The 21,846-nt window shown below is 38.6% G+C and overlaps 1 protein-coding gene across 2 annotated transcripts; it reads left to right on the forward strand.

Moving 5' to 3' along the window:
- Window positions 1-4,623: 4,623 nt before the first annotated feature.
- Window positions 4,624-15,568, forward strand: Vps60 (vacuolar protein sorting 60). Of its 2 annotated transcripts, none has more exons than XM_045749623.2 (4): window positions 4,624-4,780; window positions 5,515-5,692; window positions 10,625-10,867; window positions 13,723-15,568. In XM_045749623.2, the coding sequence occupies exons 2-4, from the start codon at window positions 5,540-5,542 to the stop codon at window positions 13,981-13,983; spliced, it is 657 nt and encodes a 218-aa protein (XP_045605579.1). In that variant the 5' UTR covers window positions 4,624-4,780; window positions 5,515-5,539; the 3' UTR covers window positions 13,984-15,568. The 2 variants fall into 2 exon arrangements, with proteins under 2 accessions (XP_045605579.1, XP_045605580.1); XM_045749624.2 differs by having other exon boundaries at window positions 4,678-4,917.
- Window positions 15,569-21,846: the final 6,278 nt, after the last annotated feature.

Below are 21,846 nucleotides of genomic sequence, written 5' to 3' on the forward strand. Positions count from 1 at the left end.
AACTCGCGTCCTCAACAATTAATAGTCACAAACTTTACTATAAAAGTAGCCAAATCATGTGTTTTTTTCAGCAACTGATTTGTTTTTCAGAGTACACCCCCAGCTTATTGTAATATTAGCCGAATAGTACATAGTCCGAATTGTATTTGTGCTGCTTTTTCAGCCATGTTCCTCCCTTTTTATCTCTTTTTTTTATTTTGTTCTCATCTCATTTTATTCTTTATGCTCAATTAGTATTAAGCTTTAGTCATTTAAGTTTTTCATGCCCGAAACGCTTTGCGTAATAGTGGCTTTAGGCATTGTATGTACTAGCTCTATCTATTAATCCATCACTCTTTGTACAATATCTTGTATGTATGTACCTTACCTAAATAAACATTTGATTTGATTAGTAAGTAATAGAGCTGTTCAATTGGGCTATAAGTAGCCCAAATATGGTCTCTTTGTAGCCCAAATTGGGTCTGTAAGTAGCCCAATCTACCTGGCCCTCCCGTCAATGTACCCTTTGTACCTGAATTTACCTGGTACTCTCACCTACTTCACAATGTACTATGTATATACCATGAACTATTTCAAAATGTACCGTTTGTACAGTGAAGTTCTTATGTATTGTATTATATGTACGGTGAAGTACTTCAAAATGTACAATTTCTACAGTGAAGTACAGTACAGTACTAGCTACTTCAAAATGTACTGTGATATGTACTTCAGAATGTATTGTTTGAACCATGTAGTACATCAGAATGTACTCCTTGTACCGTGAGGTACTTCAAAATGTACCGTTTGCACAATAGAGTACCAAAGAGTACCGTTTGTAGCGAGAAGCACTTCAGAATATACTTGGTACCGTGAAGTACTTCAAAATGTACCGTTTGTATGTGAAATACTCGATAATATCCTGTTTGTGCAGTGAAGTACTTCAATATGTACCATGAAGTACTTCAGAATGTACTGCTTGTACCGTGACGTACTTCAAAATGTACCGTTTGTACAGTGAAGTACTTCAGAATGTACTGTTTGTACCGTGACGTACTTCAAAAATGTACCGTGATAATTGACTGTGTCAGGGGACAGGCAGCCAGTGTATATGCATGCTAGAGAACTCTGGCTTGTAACTTATTTTGTTTGTATGTACATTTACCTAAATAAACTATTATTATTATTACTATAGTTCATAAAGAAGGCGAGACAGTTGACATAAACAATGACAAACCAATATCAAATCTACCGATACTATCAAAAATATTTGAAATAATTATTTACAAGCAACTCCAGATATTATATGGGAGGAATTTTATAGAAACTGGTAAAAATAATTATAATATAATATTTCCATGATTTAGTGTTTATCCCTTTGAAAGTAGTAAATTTATTATTTAGCCAAAGTTAATTTATTTTTGTATTGAGGCAAGTATTTTTTCCCCTGATTCCATGTATGACTAACCATCCTCTGAGATGGGAATACTGTATTAGATGAACTTATAGCTAGGTTATTGATCTACATTGTGTAATCTTTCATATAGAATAAGGTAGCAGCACATTGCTGAGTATACCTAAGCTGGTTAATCAAAATAAATCCACTCTTACCGTGTACAATTAAACATATTAATAAGTCTCTACCAGTTTGGCTTTCGTTCCCAAAAGTCTGCTTGATATAATGGACACAGCCCTTGACAAAAATTAGTTCCCAAATGGCCTCTTTGTTCCTCCAAGTAACCAGAGAAAGGCCTTTGATACTGTAAACCATGACTACCTCTTACTTAAACTTCACCACTATGGAATCCGAGGCCTTAGTTTGAGCTATATTCGATCTTATCTTAATGACAGACGCCATTTGTCTGTCAAAAAAAGTTTAAAAATTACAAAAATACCAAAAATAAAACCATTTGTAGCCATCAATGACATAACCTCCCCCCCCCTCTACCATTAACAGTAAGAGTGCCACAGGGAAGCATCTTAGGATCTCTCATATTTTTTATATAAATCAATGATTTGCCAATTTTTTATATATATATTTTTATAGTTCATAATGAATTCATACAAGAATTCTTACATTTTTGAAAGAACTCATGTAAATGTATTTGTCTTGTGCCGTCTTTCCTCTGAGCTGTTTCCCATGTTGAACTCTTGTATTCTTGTAACTGTCTCTAACATTCTTAAACCAATACTATTTGCTGACGCTACGACCTTCATCTAGTCAAACCCCTACCCCCCACACACTAAATAATGCTGTAAATAGCGAATTAAAATAAAAGTGCACTCATGGATGTCAACCAACACACACACTAAACACGTCATTTAGTTTAGTTCATTTATTATGCATCCTATACCCATCTTGTGGGTGGTAGTGGAAAGGGTTACAGAGGCACATAATGGGTTCAGGGACTGAACCCCACAATTCATTTAGTTAAGCAAGTTACAATCTTGATGAGCTAGTTACAAAATTCAGTATAAGTCGTCACATCAACAATGAGTTCGAGATCGACCACAAGTACAGGTTCTAAATTAAGCAACTCACATATGTGGAGAGCTAGTGTCACAATTGATATGTTTGTTCTGCACACCGCCCCCCCATCCAGTGGGCAGTGGTCGATAGGTTACAATCAAATCAAATATTTATTTAGGTAAAGTACATACAAGGCCAAGACTTCTGGGAAAATCATCGAATTACTGATCCCCCCCAGAATGCAATCCCATGACAAACTGACTAACTCCTTGGTACCTATTTTCTGGACAGGGATCCTATTAATAGAGCGTCGCATTTTGACGTATAGTCTACTTTAGGCCAACAATTGCCGTACTAGAAAATGGTAGCGGCTCGCGAAATTGACATACTGTCCCGTTTTCTGGCAGGTTAGGATACGGGCACTTTAGTACGACAGTTTCTTGACGTTGGGGAACCTTTATTTATTTATTTATTTATTTATGCATATACAAGAATGTACATAAGGAATGTGAGGATACAATTATGGTAATTACAGTCTTGTAAAGCCACTAGCACTCGCAGCGTTTCGGGCAGGTCCTTAATCTAAGAAAATTTTAAGGAGGTAAATACTTGCAAAATTTATAGACAAAAAAATGATAACAGATTACATGGAATGAAAAAAAAGATGAGAGAAAATTATAGGTACAGTATATTAAAGCACATAGGTAGCTATGATTGATTGCAATGACAGCTTAAAATGGTAGTTGACAACAAATTGGTAGGCACAATACAGCAGAAACCTTAGGAGGATATCGTCGACCCTAAGCCAACAAGAACCTTAGGGGGACGGGCTGTAGGAAACTCGCCCAGCCATTTCTGTCCCGCACGGGATTCGAACATGAAATTCTCGAATGTGAGTCGAGAACAAACCCGACTATACTACCAGGACTCTTTATCCCATAAGATAAGGGATATCTGTTAAGACCGTTAAGATTCAATACCCTTACCTTTATCAGTTACCTTAAGGACTTGCCCGAACCGCTATGTGTGTTAGTGGCTTTGCCAGAATGATATTATGTACTCTCATAACCCAATACACCTTCTTGTATATAAATAAATATAATAAATAAATATAATAAATAAATAAAGATTCGCCCTGTCATGTCTAGTTACAGAGAGCTCAGTGTAGGGAGACTGATTGTGACCTGCTCTTAACTAACATAAGAAACCATATACCTGATTCTGGCAGTTAATCGGCTTGTGGAGTCCTTCTTCACCTTTGCAACGTGTGCAATTTGCAGTTTTTTAAGTTTAGTTCATTTATTATGCACCCCATACCCATCCTGTGGGTGGTAGTGGAAAGGCTTACAGAGGCACATAATGGGCTCAGGGACTGAACCCCACAATTTATTTATTTATTTATTTATTTATTTATTTATATACAAGAAGGTACATTGGGTTTGTGAGAATACATAGCATAGTTTAGTTTAGTTCATTTATTATGCACCCCATACCCATCTTGTGGGCGGTAGTGGAAAGGGTTACAGAGGCACATAATGGGCTCAGGGACTGAACCCCACAATTCATTTAGCTAAGCAAGTTACAATCTTGATGAGCTAGTTACAAAATTCAATATAAGTCGTCACATCAACAATGGGTTCGAGATCGACCTCAAGTACAGTTTCTAAATTAAGCAACTGACATATGTGGAGAGCTAGTGTCACAATTGACATGTTTGTCCTGCACACCGCCCCCCATCCAGTGGGGGGCGGTGTGCAGTACAATCACTTAGTTACTACCTACAGTTAGCAAACTGGGGATATTTGGCTAAAATTTCTGGTAGCAGATCATTTTGAATGAAATATTGACACATCGCTGGAACATTGGTTATAGAATTGTCTCTAAATTCACGTATCTTTTCGCACTCCATCACATAGTGACGGAGGGTGTGCGAATAATTTTGTTGACACAGTTTACATTTGGTCAGGTCTACATCAGCAGATAATGAGAATTCCCAGAGATAGTATTAGCATAGTATTTACAATCTTGTAAAGCCACTATAGTACGCTTACTATGAATAGTAATACTAGTACTATTCATTTAGCTAAGCAAGTTATATGTCAGTTGATTGATTTAGAAACTGTACTTGTGGTGGGTCCCGAGCCCATTGTTGATGTGCACTTTGCATTAAGGTTTTGTGAGGTGTGGTGTAGGGAGAACATAGGAGTGGGTGATGAGTGTTGTTGTGGGTGTGGGAGAGTAAGCGCCCGGCCGAGGCCCCGTCACCCTGCACCTGGTCACGAGCACCTCACTCATTTCCTGCCTCACTCGGCTCTACCTCACTCCTCCTCACCTGTACGTCTCAGTAACGCAGTCCTCACATCTTCACTCTGCTTGGTTAGGCCACTAGAGATATACTGAGCAGCTAAGGCAAGGTGTAATATTGCTGGTGAGGGACGACGGAGGCCTAGCGTAGAGGCGCTTCCAGAAAGGTCGAGTTTTATAATTTAATGATGTAATTAATCTCATTGTGTCGGGGACAGGCAGCCAGTATATACATACAGTACATGTTAGGCTTATATCGAGCTACCTCCTTCCCCAAGGTTGAACTACTGGATACCCCCAGGATACAACCCCACACCAAGCTGACTAACTTCTGGCTACCTACTTACTGCTAGGTGAATAGGTGCATCAGGTGATGGGAAACATGCTCGACCATTTCAGTCCTGCCCGGGATTCGAACCCGGAATTCTCAATTGGTTATCAAGAATGAACCTGACCACTTCCAGGATTAATAATAATAGTTGAGAGTTTAGTTCATTTATTATGCACCCCATACCTATCTTGTGGGCGGTAGTGGCAAGGGTTACAGAGGCACATAATGGGCTCAGGGAAGTAATAATAATGATAATAAATAATTTTGTTTCAAAGGAATGTGTGCAAATTGTATACTGTCTTTATTCCTTTTGCATGGTAATGACAGTTACTTTTATTGTATACCACAACATTGTATATTGTTGTGATATACATTAAATAAATTTTTATTGTATTTATATATATAATGTGTTTCATTAGTTCATAAACTTCAGGTTTGGCAAATCCTTGTGAGCAGCCATGAATCGTCTTTTTGGCCGTGGTAAAGCAAAGGAGCCGCCTCCAAACCTTCAGGACTGTATTGGAAATGTTGATAGTAGAGCAGACTCTGTTGAGAAGAAGATCTCTAGATTGGATGCTGAGCTTGTCAAATATAAGGACCAAATGAAAAAGGTAATGAAATGTCATAAATTATTTATCCTTATAAAATTGAATGTATTTCCTTAAGTAGCATACAGTGCTGTACATGTACAGTACTTGAATATTATTACATAAAGAAAAATTAAATTTAGTGTAGTTGCAAGGCTCCCTCAATAGCTCCCTGGCACATATATTACTCGAGTCACTAACACTAATGCCCCACAATGGTGACAAGAAGCCGTTGGCTTTTTGAAGGACCCCCATTGTCTTGTTGAACTTTTCCCGCTGTGCTTTAAACGTTAGCATAATTTTGGCATTTACAGCTTTGATGGGTAGGCAGTTCCATGGGTTAATAACCCTGTCAGTAAGAAAGCATCTACAGAGGCACCTAAGCATCTATATATGGTTTGCAGTGTTGTTAGCCCTGTGGCCCTCAACCTTTCCTGATATGAGAGTTGACTTGGTTCTGGAATGATTTTTGTTGCTCAGTGTTGCACCTTCTCCAGAGCAGTTGTGTCCTTCTGAAGATGGTCTCCATGCTTGGATACAGTAATCCAAGTGGGGGTGCACCAGAGGTTTATACAATTAAATCACTACCTTCTTTTTCGTGAAGTCGAAGGTACGCTTGATTATTCCAAGTGTTTGGTTAGTTTCTTTGCCTGCTGTCCCTACCTGCTGTGCAACTTTCATTGAGTGGTGGATGTTGAATTCAAGGTCCTTTTCTTCCTCAATCTGCTGTAATGTAATGTTATATATATTGTACTGGAATCACAGAGCGACCCTGTCATGTGAGGCTCCTGAGACTTACTCACCTTATTGGAAGCCAGGACCAGAATCTAAGACCTTAAGAGAAATGAGGGGATTATGGGGATCAGAGATCAAGCCACAAGGAAAATACTCCAGAAAGTCAATGGGTGAAATAAAACAACAAGAGCAGGTGGGGGTAATGCTATACGAGAAAGAGGTCCTGGATGCAGCTAATAATGAGGAACTAAACACCATGGGATTTTCAGAGTAAGTATGATGAAACATACTAGCTCAAGATAGCAGCAAAATAACTGTGGGAGTGTGCTTCAGGGATGATAGAGCAGCAGCAGAGGTTGTTACTGATCTGCATAATGTGATTAAAGCAGCGTCAGAAACCCAATCCCTAATAAAGTAGAATTTTAACCATGAGATGATAGATTTAGTAAATCTAACATCACAAGCAGAGGAAGAACAATTTCTAGATCTGGTTAAGGACTCCTTTCTCATACAGCATGTGGTAGAGCCCACACGAGGTAACATCATACTAGATCTTGTGCTAACATCAGATGAGGGTATGATTGATCAAATTCAGGTGGGGAAAACTATCCCCTTCAAGTGATCACCATATTTTACTACAAAAACAGAAACCCACATAAAGGTTCATGATTATGAATTTATAGATTACCATCGAGGTGACTATCAAGGAATGAGAGAAGACCTGCAAAACATCTGGAGGGAGCTAATAGTTGAACATGACATGGAAGCATCATGACAAACCTATAAGAAGGTCATCACGGAACTTGGTAAAAAAATTTAAGCCAAAAAGGGGGGAAGAAACAAAAGGGAACTAGATGGATGACTCGGGCAGTAAAACAAGCTCTGATAACTAAGAGGAACCTCTGGAGAACGTATAAATCCACATTGGACATCGGTGATTATAAAATATATAAAAGGGGACTAAACTCAGCCACCCAGGAAATCAGATCAACAAAAAGGAACTACGAAAGAAAACGTGTCCAAAACATAAAGAAAGATCTAAAGTCATTCTATGCCTATATAAGAAATAAAACCAAAACTAAGGACTTAGTAGGACCTTGAAACTAACCAAACTATAATGGACGCCAAGAGGGCAGCAAACACATTAAATTAATACATTTTACATTAGTGTTTACACTAGAAAGTTAAATGACATCAAATCACCCACACAAATGTTTAAAGGAGGTGAAGATAATGAATTAAAGAATATAACCATAACATGCGACATAATTAGGAAGAACATGACAAATTAAAAGACTTGAAATCCCCAGGTGTGGATGGAATACAGTCCAAAGTCATAAAGGAACTGGCAGAAGAACTATGAAATAATGAAATGAAATGAATAACTTAACCAATGAAATAACTTTTCGCAAAGTCTCTGGACCAAGGGATAGTCTGCCTAGATTGGAAATATGCAAATGTCACCCCTATTTTCAAAAAAGGCAGATTGAGCTTGGCGGAGAAATACAGGCCAGAGTGCTTGCCGTCACACATCTTGAAGCTCACAGAGAGAATCCTAAGGGAGGTATTCATTCACCATCTTTCAGTGAACAATTTTGTAAAATTGACACAACATGGGTTTGTTAAAAATAGATTCTGCCTTACAAACCTGCTCACATTTTTGGAAACAGTAACCAGCTACTCAAAGGACCTCCGGTTGATGTAGTATACATGGATTTTGCTAATGCTTTTTGATAAGGTACCACATGAAAGACTGGCACGGAAATTACAGGCACATGGAATAAATGGAAGAATACTAGAATGATTAAAACAATGATTAAAACAAAGAAAACAAAAAATGTTGTAAAATGGGAATGAATCTGATTGGAGAAATATGGTAAGTGGTAAGACCCCTGTGGTAGGAAACCTCAGGGGTCCATTTTGGGGGCAATCCTTTTATTTATAAATATCACTGACAGAGATGAGAATACAGTATTACAAACCATATCATCAAATTTGCTCGAGTTTAGAATTTATATGTCCCGGAAGAAGAGAAGTGAAAGGGGTCATATCAGTCACAGGCATGTTATTGACAAGGTGGTTGGCCAGGTGATCCAACTCTTCCATGGGTGACCTGTGTTGCCACTTGCTGACAGCTGGGAGAGTTGTGGCTAGTGTTAACCCCCACCCACTAACCCCACCACCCTCACCAACCCCACCCACACACACCTCCCCTCACCAACCCCATGTAACACTATAAAAGTGTTTGGTTTAGTTTTATTTAATACATAGAGATTCAGGAGTCACAGACAGGGATTTGAGAAGGCACCAGTTTGTCGGCCTGAAACTCACACCTCTAAGCGTTAATGACCTCAAGTGACCTGAGGTCAGATCATGCGAATTTCACCTTGCTTCTGCTAATCTTATAATTGGAGCCTGGTAGCCTTCAAACATGCCGACGTTTAAGGAGTGGCTTGGTAGAGTGCCTGAGGCTATCTACTTGTGGGTGGAGTTAGCTACTAGGTTCCCCAATATATACTCGGAGAGCAGAGCATAGAGGAGGGAAGAGGAGAAGAACAGGAGCCAGCCAGCAGAGCAGAGAAGACAGCCTAGCCAGGGAGGCTGTCGGCCGGCAGGGCGGGACAGTCTCTGTCAACTACAGAACCCCCCCCCCCCCTCTCAATCCAGCTATAGGCAGACACTTGGTGAGTTGAGCATTAAGGTGACTTAGTCATGTTTACAAATGTTGTGTGAGAAGCAGGGGCAGTCAAGTTGTAGGGTTCTCAAATTCTTGGATGATGACTCACTTTGAATATTAATCTTTAACATTTTAATTGAATTGATTAAATTATGATACTTATCATGTGAAATATAATTGAATTTATTATTTAAATGGTCTTTAACTTTGTTCCCTAGAGTTTTGAGTTGAGGTGAGAAAGCCTCTGCGGTTACTGGGTTCTTGATTTTAATGAGTACATGTTTGGAGTTGATACATGGTAATAACATCTTTTCAGTATATTGTAATACAGACAAGTTCCATTCCTTGTCTCGTATGTAATGGTCTAGAATGGATGGTGGCAGCATTTACTCTTCCACTATCTACATTTCTTCTTCTATCTACTCTTCTACTTCTGCTATCTACTCTTCTACTTCTATCTATCTACACCTCTCCCTCCACCCCTCTCCTAACTCTCACTTTCAACTAATGACCCTCCTCGCTCCTCCCATCTCTCTACCTCTCTCACCCCCACACCCTCACTAATTACTTCACTAGTCATCTCTTTCCTTTCGTTTCTCTTAAACGTTTGTGGCAGTGAAATGTGTTCTAGAGTTCTCTCTAGAGTTTCGGGTAGCTGGCCTTGTAGTCTTAGCACCTAGGTAGTCAAATACCTAGGTTACAAGGTGATGAACGAGAGAGGTTGCCGTAGGAACTCTGGAGGTGCTCTAGAATAGTTAGCTAACTGGGGACGGGATAACGGACTAGAGAGAGCTATTTCCCCCACCCCCCGTTACACCCACCCACACACCACCCTCACCAACCCTCACTTACAACCTTAACCAGATCCTTAGAGTGAGCTTGTAATATCATATGCTTATGTAGCATCTTCCTCTGGAACATAGAGAATGACATTGCCTCACTTGTACTTAACAAGATATAGAAGTTTCTTCCTACATAACCTACAGGTATATTATTTACATAATATACTTGCTACAAAATCAACTCTTCTTGATCAAACAACACTTCATTGGTTGAGTGCAGTACCGGTACCAAATGCTTGGTTCTTTGTATGTTTTGTAGTGTCTGCTGGAATTTGCCAAGGAAAACACTAGGTTTTCACAAAATCTGCCCCCATAGTATTTTATTGCTCCGGATGTCTTTGAGTAACTTGTCGTCCACTGTACTATACAAGTTTCCATTGTTTACAGACAAAAGTTTGATTGTTTACTTGTGGGATACATCAATTGCTTTTATTTTAATAGGTACTGTATTTTATGGATTGTACTTAATACAGTTGCAATTATGGCTGAATGCTTAAATATTATTAACAAAATTCTTAATGGGCCAAATTTTTTTTTTTATCTTACAATGTTTGGTACACAGTGTAAATATCAAATTAATAAATTAATGAATATTTGTCTATATACAGTACATACTCTATTGCATGTTTATACTGTTTAACAAAAAATTGTGAAATGTTGTGTTAACTACTGAATGTTATTTTCAATGTATATTTTCAACAGATGCGAGAAGGGCCTGCAAAAAATGCGGTGAAACAAAAAGCATTACGTGTCTTAAAACAAAAAAAAATGTACGAGCAGCAGTCGGCAAATTTGCGGAACCAGTCTTTCAACATGGAGCAAGCAAACTATGCCACGCAGACTCTTAAGGATACTAAAACAACTGTGAGCGCCATGAAGCTTGGGGTAAAGGAAATGAAGAAGGAGTTTAAGAAGATTGATATTGATGAAATTGAAGATATTCAGGTGAGAATTAATACTATTTACCTGAATTTACCTGAGGACCACTAAAACACTAGTGGCTTTGATGAGGACAGGAAGCCGGAAATTTGTCAATGTTACCTGATTTGTCCTGATGATTTTTTCAAGCTGGATTTTAAGTTTCAACAAAGTTTTGACATTTATGGCTTTAGTGGGTAAGCTTTTCCTTGGGTTTATAACCCTGTGGGTGAAAAGCATCTTCTGTTTAATGTCCTACATTGTGGCTTGTTGAGCTTAATTCTGTTGCTCCTTTTTTTGTGTTACAGTACATCTGTTTTTTTTTGAAGAAGAAGAAGCTGTTTGGATCAACATCCTCCAAATTGTTCAGTAATGTATCTTAAAAGTTTCGATGAGATCTGCCCTGTCAGGCCTGGCCTGTAGTGTTGTTAGCCCTGTGACCCTCAACCGTTCCTAGTAAGAGTTCGGGAATGATTTTTGTTGGCCAGCTTTCAGCTTTCTCCAAAGCAGCCATGTCTTATGGATCTTGTCTTTATCACTGGAATAGCTGCCAGCTTGTTATGACATGCACTACAGAAATACCACGTAATGAAGAGTGAAAATTAAAAAGATTAATTTTTTAACAGATAAAGTACTTATTTAATAGCAATTTTGAACATTACAATTGTTTGAATCGCTTTCCTGATGTAGATCAGAGGAACAACCAGTGAAATGGTTATCTTGAGATGATTTCGGGGCTTAGCGTCCCCCGCAGCCTGGTCCTCGACCAGGCCTCCTTTTTTGTTACACATCCCCAGGAAGTACAGTAGTCCGTAGTAGCTGTCTAACTACCAGGTACCTATTTACTGCTAGGTAAACAAGGGCATCAGGGTGAAAGAAACTACCCATTTGTTTCCGCCTCTGCTTGGGATCGAACCCGGAACCTTAGGACTATGAATCCCGAGGGCTGTCCACTCACCCGTCTAGCCCCCGATGGCATGGTAGTGCTCATTGTAACTAGTTTCACACTCCTTTGGCCTTGGACATAAAGGATACAAGGTTTTTTGTGCTTAAGACTGTCCAATGCTCAGACACTGTTAAGTTCAGTAGTGCTGTAGAAATATTATCACCACAATTTTGTTTGTTTACAATGATGGGTATACCTGTCGTCTCTTGTCATTCTGCCTGACGAGTCCAAGGTCTTCCGTACCCTCGGGTGTGCGACATTTGTAGTCACTAAACCTCTTATTTTGAGCGAGTGCCCTTTGCTGTCAGTAGCTGCTGGTTTATGGATGCACATGGCTCATTACAGTACATGTAGACATTGGCTGCCTCTGCCATAGAGAAGGTCAGAAGTAATTTGTTCCTGTACCCACTTATGTAAAAAAAAAAAACTTAATTTTTATACTTTGATGAGAATCTTGGAGCTGATTTTAGCGACTCTTGATAAATCCACAACCCTTCCTCCGAATAGACAGTACATTTTAATACTAAATGTAATAAGTACTTTCCTGACTGTCTGCAGAGTACATCAATACACTTAATTGTGCCTTTACATTTACCTCCCCATATATTCTCCTCATTTTCTGTTAATACACTCAAAATTTTAGGTTGAAGTTTTTGTGTTCAATTCTACATACACAAGTTTTAAATATAAATAATTTATTTTTCAGTTTTATTAAACAATAGAGATTTTATACAAAATTTGAAAATATCCAGAGTTATTTTATAATTTATTGAAAGACTTTAGTTTTGTTTTATTAGTTTTATAAAATTGTAATATCAATATAGCTATAGGTTAAGTACTAATTGTAATTGAGAAGCAATAAATGCTATTTACATGCTTGACCTCCTACACTCCCAAGGTTAGGTTAGGTTGTTGTTTTCTATTCAGCTTTTCAGGTAAACTCTAATATTCACAATATTTTGGTGCGATGCTGGCCATTAAGTGTTTTTATGTACTATGCTGATAGTCAGGATTGTACTTATTACATTTAGTATTAAAACGTACTGTCTGTTCGGAGGAGGGGCTGTAAATTCAAGCTTTCTCCTGCACTTCCTCTTGTGCTCTGCCTCCGGACACGAGGGATTTGTTTTTCCCCATAATGTCCCCCACAAGTGCTAAGCAAGCGGGCAAGTGCGGGCAAGCAAGTCCAGCTGGTCCTCTGCCTAGATAAAAAAATATGCATATTACTTTTGCACTTCTTTTCTATGTAAATGTTATCAAGAGGGTAGGTTACTGATACAGAACATTACTACTATTACAGTACTGTATATTTAACCTTGTTTTCTTAGCGCATTTTCATTCTTTTTGCCTCCAACCTGCATCAAAGTTGGAGATGGAGTATAATTTAATGAGCAAAACCTTCAGTATAAACCCTTAGAGATATTGGTGTATCAGATTATGTTCTGATGATGTCACAATAACTTGGCTGAAGATATGATGACCAAACCACACACTGGAAGATGAAGAGACGACCACGTTTGGGTCCATCCTGGACTTTGATGTCGTAAGTGATACGACTTGATAATGGTTCAGGACACACCGAAATGACTATGTTTCTTCATCTGCTGTGCAGTTCGGTCATCAGATTAAGTTCTGATACATCAAGTAGCCTTACCTATCTTAGTGTGCAGTAATTTAGATCCCAACATTCTTTTATCTTAATGTATCTCACTTTATGATCGCTAATTCTCTTAAAGCTACAAGTATCCTTCTTAATTATATAACAAATTAATCGGTAAATCTGAAGCAATTGCTACCTCATCCTACGAACTAACTTCCACACTTGGCCTCTGACCTAAATCCTGTAATTATTTGTTAAGAAACTAACTTCATGTGCACAGAAATTCATGAATCCATTTTAAACATACTAAATTAAAAACTGTAATGTAATGAACAGGACGACATGGCAGACATGCTCGAGCAGGCCGACGAAGTTCAGGAGGCTCTAGGACGCAGCTACGGAATGCCAGAAATTGATGAAGATGATCTGGCAGCAGAGCTCGACGCACTTGGAGATGAGGTGCTGCTGGATGAAGACTCGTCTTACTTGGATGATGCCATCAATATCCCAAATGCCCCAGAGAGAGAGCCGGGAGCAGAAACGGTAAAAGATGGCATGCCTGTCGATGAGTTTGGCCTGCCACAGATGACAAGTTAATAGCACCCAGATAACAACTTGGTATAAGTATAAACACACAACATCTACTGGAGGTTACATAAGGTCAACAAGTCATTCATGATTGATAAAGAATGTAAAAACCTTTATTATATGTAGGATCTGGATGGTGAATATATTATGTAATGAATAGGATCTAATGATTTCTGGTATTGCTATATTACTTTGTGAACTCAACATAATGAAAGTAATTGTACAGTATTTCGACATTGTCATTTAAATACGGCTCTGTTGCATGGCAGTCATGTGCGAGTCACTTGTGATAGAATTGGAGTTGACTACATTGCATGTGCTGAACATAGAGTTCTCATAAGGGGGCCTTGAACTTGAAATCATTGTTCCATTAATTGTACAGTTTTGCTAACTATATTGTGATTTTTTATTTGCTAACCATTTTGTTGCCAAAAATCTAAATATTAAGTTTTGCAATAAAATGCTTCATGGATAAACACTTGTCGAAAAAGTTAATGCAGCATCACTGACTAGCATTTATATGAAGTAGTCAAGGTACTATTAAAGTATAAGCAGTGTTTGCACAAGTAAGGATTCATCCATGGTTGGCTAGTGCCCCTCGGATGTGATAAGAATCATCTTGGTAGTGCTTTACTGCTGTTAAAGGAATAAACCAACCATTGTTTTGCCCAGTGATATGCAGATTTAAGTTTATATTCATAAGTTTCAGAAAACTTGAGTATTTGACTCTATGTGCTTATGTTACAACCTGTAAAAGTATGATGTTTTTTGGTGGTTAATAGTAATTATGATAGAATTCGCTTCATGTTTATTTTTGGCATATTTAAAAAAAAAAAAAAAAAAAGTCACTTGGAAATGCTTCCTCAAGTTGACAGCAGTTCTGCTAGAACACCAATCACAATGCCTAGGGTATTTATTCACGATGTACCTTACAAAGTTTCATTGAAAGCCCTATACAATAAAATATTTATAACAAAAATTTATGCTCTCATCTCAGAATGTAGCACTATGAAACATTATTATTCATACCTCTTGTTATAAAATTAATTGTGCATGAGAGTTTGTATGTCCTTGAGCACTTGTGGTCATCATAGATCATGTCACTCTTGTCACTGGTAATGGAGTAATGGAGCCAAAAGAACGACAAATTTCCCACTCCTGTTTGTTGGGTGTTAAGTTAATGGTAACAAATAATGCCTTATTACCTGTCTATATTATGTGTGCATATGTAGGCCTATAGTGTACATGTTTTGATGGTTTCTAAGGGAAATATGCTTTTAATTTGCATTTGTGAGTCCTGCTTTAATGGGGTACTTGCATGACGAATTGCAAGTACATGTAATATACTGTATGTGTGTGTACTGTGGGTATATTTGCATACATGAGCATGCACACATGCAGTATATAAAAGGTTATATTGTTTGCCCATGAACACTCTTGCTTTCATAATTTTGTTTACCTAATCCTGTGTAATATGAATCATCCTTGGTAAATGTTGCATGCAAATATTTGTTTTATTTGGTATATTAAATTTTATATATGTAATGTACTTTATTCTTAAGCAAACATTTAAATAAATTATGTACATGAATAAGTGTTCCTCAACTTTTGGATCTTTTGACGCTAATTGCAGCATTACTGCCAATATGTAACAAAAGGGTTTGCAACAAGATGCCAAACCATCCTAATCTCAGTACTTCAACTAATTTTTTAGCTTAAAAGGCATCTTGGCCAAAAGGATAGGTATAGCTATCCATTTGAGCTTCCTCCTACCACCATTATTAATAGATGGTGGGATACAGCTCTGGCTAGGTTGTTTTGGTACCACACACACTTAACTCGCAAGTACTTAGTGGAACATCACCCCTGCTGCTTATTGTCTGAACTAAGTTGTCACGCCTCCTTGTGTTCAGATTCTCCCGATGTTCCTAGGGGCCCACTTGTTCCTGGATCGAATTTTTAGAAAATTAGATTACTTTGATATTGCTCTTCTTATGCTCTTTTGTTCTTGTATTGGCATCCTGGGTGATATTTCGTACATTTTGAATATCCAACAACACCGATGGTGCTACATTATCTTCCCAGCTTGGTGCCTTTTGATAATTACTGCTTCACTAGTTGTGGAGAGGCTTTCTGCCTGCTGCACCAGTTGTGGAGAGGCTTTCTGCCTGCTGCACCAGTTGTGGAGAGGCTTTCTGCCTGCTGCACCAGTTGTGGCGAGGCTTTCTGCCTGCTGCACCAGTTGTGGAGAGGCTTTCTGCCTGCTGCATCAGTTGTGGAGGGGCTTTCTGCCTGCTGCATAAGTTGTGGAGAGACTTTCTGCCTGCTGCACCAGTTGTGGAGAGACTTTCTGTCTGCTGCACCAGTTGTGGAGAATTAAGGAGAGCTTGTAGCTGGTGTCTAATATTTGCAATAATGCAGATATCGTCATAGCAAATGACAGCCTCCTCAGCTTATGTTGGTGAGTTAATAACTTGCTATTAACGCGTTGAAGAGTGCACAGGGCTAAGAATTCCATCTTGAGTAAAGTGAAACAGGTAGTTCTGTTAAGTATTTACCCTAATGGAACAAATCCACAAGGGCCGTGACGAGGGTTCGAACCTTGTCTAATATAGACAAATAGATGAGGCAACTCGAGTTATTCTCACCTCATTCAGTTCAACATGTTCACATACATTTACTCAACACAAACAATTGACGTACTGAAAATCCTGGGTTATAAACATATGCTCATACAGCCTGTCCTCATAAACAAAGGCCAGAGTTCATTCCATGCACCTGCCACACCCCTTGTTCATTAATGAAAAACGGTTTACATATGACTCACAACTGGTGACTTCCGTAACGACTTTTGTTTGAACCACAATGCTGTAAATGCTTCACCCCACATACCACAAATACAAATAATATCCAACAGAACCTAAACACCTAACCTAACCTATCCAGTGCCTAAATATGCACACTATGCTAATACTGTATATAACAATATTAATTTATATTTGATAAAATTGCTATTTGAATGACCAACATGTTAAAATGGATGAATGCGTTTTTGGGGTCGACCGCTGGATAGAATGGACGTGGTCTGAGGATGGGTTTGCGCAGAAGTACTCAAAACCTAAAAGAACTGGGTGGATATAGCATCGTTTACATAACCAATCTTGCAGCAGAACAACAAAAAACGACAAAAAACTTGGAGACAAACCAAAGGAGCTAATAAACACACAGCAGTACAGGAGCTCAAAGTTATAGATAAAGAGATGGCAGATGACCTGGTTGATACTTGGTTGATAGGGTTCTGGGAGTTCTTCTACTCCCCAAGACCGGCCCGAGGCCAGACTTGACTTGTGAGAGTTTGGTCCACCAGGCTGTTGCTTGGAGCGGCCCGCAGGCCCACATACCCACCACAGCCCGGTTGGTCCGGCACTCCTTGAAGGAAACAATCTAGTTTCCTCTTGAAGATGTCCACGGTTGTTCCTGTAATATTTGTTCCTAATTAGACCAAGACAGTGGATGGAAGAGAGGCCGTAGTCAAGCAGAAGTAACCCTATATATATATATCTCATGACAAGCAGAAACCTAAAGTGACAATGTATGGAATAATAACCTAAATAATGTTGGAGCACTCCCTCAGCCCCCTAGGAACAATGTCAGGAATATAAATTGCTTCTACACAAATGCCAGAAGCCTAGCAAATAATTTTATTGCATTGTGTACATACACTGAGGATGACGATCCAGACATCATTGGCATCAGTGGAACATGAGGACAAGAGGACATTTTATTTATTTATTTATTTATATATATACAAGAAGGTACATTGGGTTTGTGAGAATACATTGGATAGTACAGTATTTACACTCTTAAAAAAGCCACTAGTACGCGCAGCGTTCCGGGCAGGTCCTTAATCTAACAGATAATTTTAAGTAGGTAATTTCTATCAGAATTGATAAATGATAAAGATACATTGCAAGAGAAAAATAAGATGAGAGAGCTTAGTAAGTATATTAAAGCACATTGTTATATTAAAGCTCTGATTGATTACATTGACAGCTTGATTAGTAATTTAAACAAGATTAATAGACACCATACAGCAGATTGACAGCACATATAAGACAGCAATGATCACAATGGTAAAGATGTTCAGATTGGGTACATAAAGATTGGGAGACTGGGTAGCAATAGATACAGATAAACAAGATTAATAAACACCATACATCAGATTGGCAGCACATATAAGAAGACAGCAATGATCACAATGGTAAAGATGTTCAAATTGGGAACAAAAAGGTTGGGAGATTGGGTAGCAATAGATACAGTGCAATTTTAAGGCAAAAAGTGAACAACTATGAAGATGAAATTAGTTACTTTTTAGTATTGATTTTGAATGATGTAAAAGTTGGACAGCTTTTCAATTCAATAGGGAGTGAGTTCCATAAACTGGGTCCCTTTATTTGCATAGAGTGTTTACACAGATTAAGTTTAACTCTGGGGATATCAAAGAGATATTTATTTCTAACTGAAAGGGAATTCCATCTTCAAGAATACCTTCTACCATTCAGAAAGGACAGAACAACAAGAGCAGGTGGTGTAATGCTATCTTAAAAGAGGACCTGACTGTAACCACCAATGAGGCATTAAACACTAAGGGGTCCTTAGACTATGATGCAACACACTACCTCAAAATGATAGCAAACTGATAGTGAGGGTATGCTACAGGGCAGATATGGCAACTCTAGCATTAGAGTGACCAGTGTTGATTCTCCAGAATACTAGTGAAGTTTAAGTAATAGGTAGTTATGGTTTACAGCATCAAAGGCCTTTTTCAGGTCAGCGAAGAGGCCAAGTAGGGACTCGTTTTTGTCAAGGACTGAGTAGATTATATTAAGCAGACTAATAATGACATAATTTTTACCCTTTTGGGAACGGAAGCCGAACTGGCAGGGACTTGATATGTTGAGTTTTACAAAGTAGGAATAGAGCTGTTTGTAAATAATTTGTTCAAATATTTTTGAAAGTGTAGGTAGATTTTATATTGGTTTGTAATTATATATGTCAGCTGTTTTGCCTCCTTTATGAACTGGCGTCACTTGCTTCTTAAGGCTATCAGGAATAGTATGACACTACAGATTTGTTGAACAGCAGAGCTATGGGTGGTGCACGAGCAGAGGCAGCACTCTTATATATCACAGATTGTATTTCATTAATGTTCCCAGCTTTGGTTTTAAGCGATTGAATTATGGATATAATGTGTGTCGGGCTGACTGGTAAAAGGAGTAGAGAGTTAGGACAGCTGCCTGTGAAATATGTTGTAACATGTGTCTGGGTCTCTGGGATTTTTCTGGCAAGGTTTGCACCAATTGATGAAAAGAAGCTATTGAATTCAGTTGAAAATCTTAGTTTGTTGCAAATGTGTAACCATTTTTAGAGAGTTTTATATGCTTGTTATGTGATTGTTGGTTAGACCCCTAGGATGTTAGAGATGGCTTGCCATATACTTTCATATTTCTTTTGCTTCTTTAAATCCACAGTATTCTCATGAAAGGAAGCTTAGCTCTTCGTATTATATTGGTAAGCATTGATGAGTATCTCTTAACTTCTTTTGAAACTAAGCCAGTTCTGTGTTTTTTTCATATTCGTGTTTCTTGTTAATTGCTTTAAGTATGCCACTTGTGAGCCAGGGGTTGTTTAATCTTTTGGTAGTTACTTGCTTAGTTAGGAGCAGACAGTGTGTGTTATAGAGGCTTCGAGTTTTGGAGAGAAAGATGTCGGCTAATGAATTTACCCTGTACAGTATATCTTGTGTATTGCTGAGTTCAGATTCCCAGTTTATAATGTGAAGTGCATTTATGAGGTTCCCTATTGCTGGCTTGCTGAGTAGTCTAAAGGTAAGTTTATTGGTAACTGAGGGTGTTACGTCCATGTTTGCTGAAAGAAAGATAGGATAGTGATCGGTTGTTCTGTCAGTGATTATACCAGAGACAAGGCCGGGGGGGGGGGGGTGTTGTTATATTAGTCCATATGTGGTTCAGGGTTGTAGCAGATGTTTGGGTAATTCGTGTGGGCTTGGTGATTATAAGGATTAGCATACAGGAGTTCATGCTGTTTAGGAAGTATTCGACTTGCGGCTATTTTGTTGACAGGTCAATGTGGAAGTCACCTCCTAGGATGATGTGATTTTGTTGAGTTTATTGTTTATGATTAGGTTCCTTATATTATCCGAGAATGTAGTTGTATTAGTATTGGAAAATCTATAAATAGCTCCAAATAGTTATTGACGATTTAAGGGATTTGACCGAGAATTGAGCAAAGGTATATTCACAGCAGTCGTCTCTATTGCTAATAACACTTGTGCGATTGAAATTATCTTGATAATAGATAGCTGAACCACGACCTTTTTTGTCGGGCCTGCAGTTGTGAATGGCTTTATACCCGGCTAAGTTGTATAGTTGGGTATGGTCTTTACTTAGCCATGTTTCTGTCAAGATAATGAAAGATAGTTTAGAGCCCAGTGCTTCAAGTAGTGCATTGATGTCATCAAAATGTTTACCAAATGATCTGACATTTTGGTTCAATACCGACAGGTTAGTGTTATTTTGGAGTTTGTTTTTGGCAAGGTTTGCTGTGTAGTAACTGCAATGGTGATGATCAATGTGCTTGTTATTGTAGACGTTAGTTAGTTTAATTCATTTATTATGCACCCCATACCCATCTTGTGGGCGGTAGTGGAAAGGGTTACAGAGGCACGTAATGGGCTCAGGGACTGAACCCCACAATTCATTTAGCTAAGCAAGTTACAATCTTGATGAGCTAGTTACAAAATTCAGTATAAGTCATCACATCAACAATGGGTTCGAGATCGACCTCAAGTACAGGTTCTAAATTAAGCAACTGACATATTTGGAGAGCTAGTGTCAAAATTTATATGTTTGTCCTGCACACCGCCCCCCATCCAGTGGGCAGCGGTGGATAGGTTACAATCACTTAGTTACTACCTACAGGTTAGCAAACTGGGGATATTTGCCTAAAATTTCTGGCAGCAGATCATTTTGAATGAAATATTGACACATCGCTGGAACATTGGTTATAGAATTGTCTCTAAATTCATGTATCTTTTCGCACTCCATCACATAGTGACGGAGGGTGTGCGAATAATTTTGTTGACACAGTTTACATTTGGTCAGGTCTACATCAGCAGATAATGAAAATTCCCAGAGATACTTGTAACCGAGTCTAAGCCGAGCAGTAGTAACATCTAGAAGTCTGCTGATTTTATTGGATGATCCATAGATGTGTGGATCCTCTTGCATGATAGTATGATGATAGATGGAATTACTGGTGTCAATTTCACTTTGCCTCAGATCTACAAGATCTTGTTGAAGTTCTCGGTGTACTGCTGCTCTCAGATTGCTCATTGACAATTCAAGGTTACACTCAACGGCTCCTTTAAAGGCAGATTCTTTGGCTAACTTATCAGCTCTATCATGCATTCGGAAGCCAACATGAGATGGAGACCACATGAAATGGACTCTGTTACCATCCTTAATAATTTTGTTGTATTTGTGTCTAGCTTCGGACACGAGCATGTTACAGTTATGTCTTAAAGAGTTGAGAGCATTTAAGGATGATAAGGAGTCACTTACAATTAATGTATCAAGTTTTGAGACTTGTACACATTTCAGTGCAAGGATCAAGGCAAATAGTCCAGTCTGCAGGGTAGAGGCCCAGTTGTTTATACGGACTCCCCACTCAAAGTATAGGCCATCGCCCATTGTCAGGACAACTGCACTTCTAGCTGCACCCGTGGTGCGGTGTAGGGAACCATCAGTGTATATAATTTGAGAGAGAGAATGCTCTGTGGACAGAGCATCA

Source organism: Procambarus clarkii, chromosome 47, assembly GCF_040958095.1.
Source record: "Procambarus clarkii isolate CNS0578487 chromosome 47, FALCON_Pclarkii_2.0, whole genome shotgun sequence".
NCBI lineage: Eukaryota > Metazoa > Arthropoda > Malacostraca > Decapoda > Cambaridae > Procambarus > Procambarus clarkii.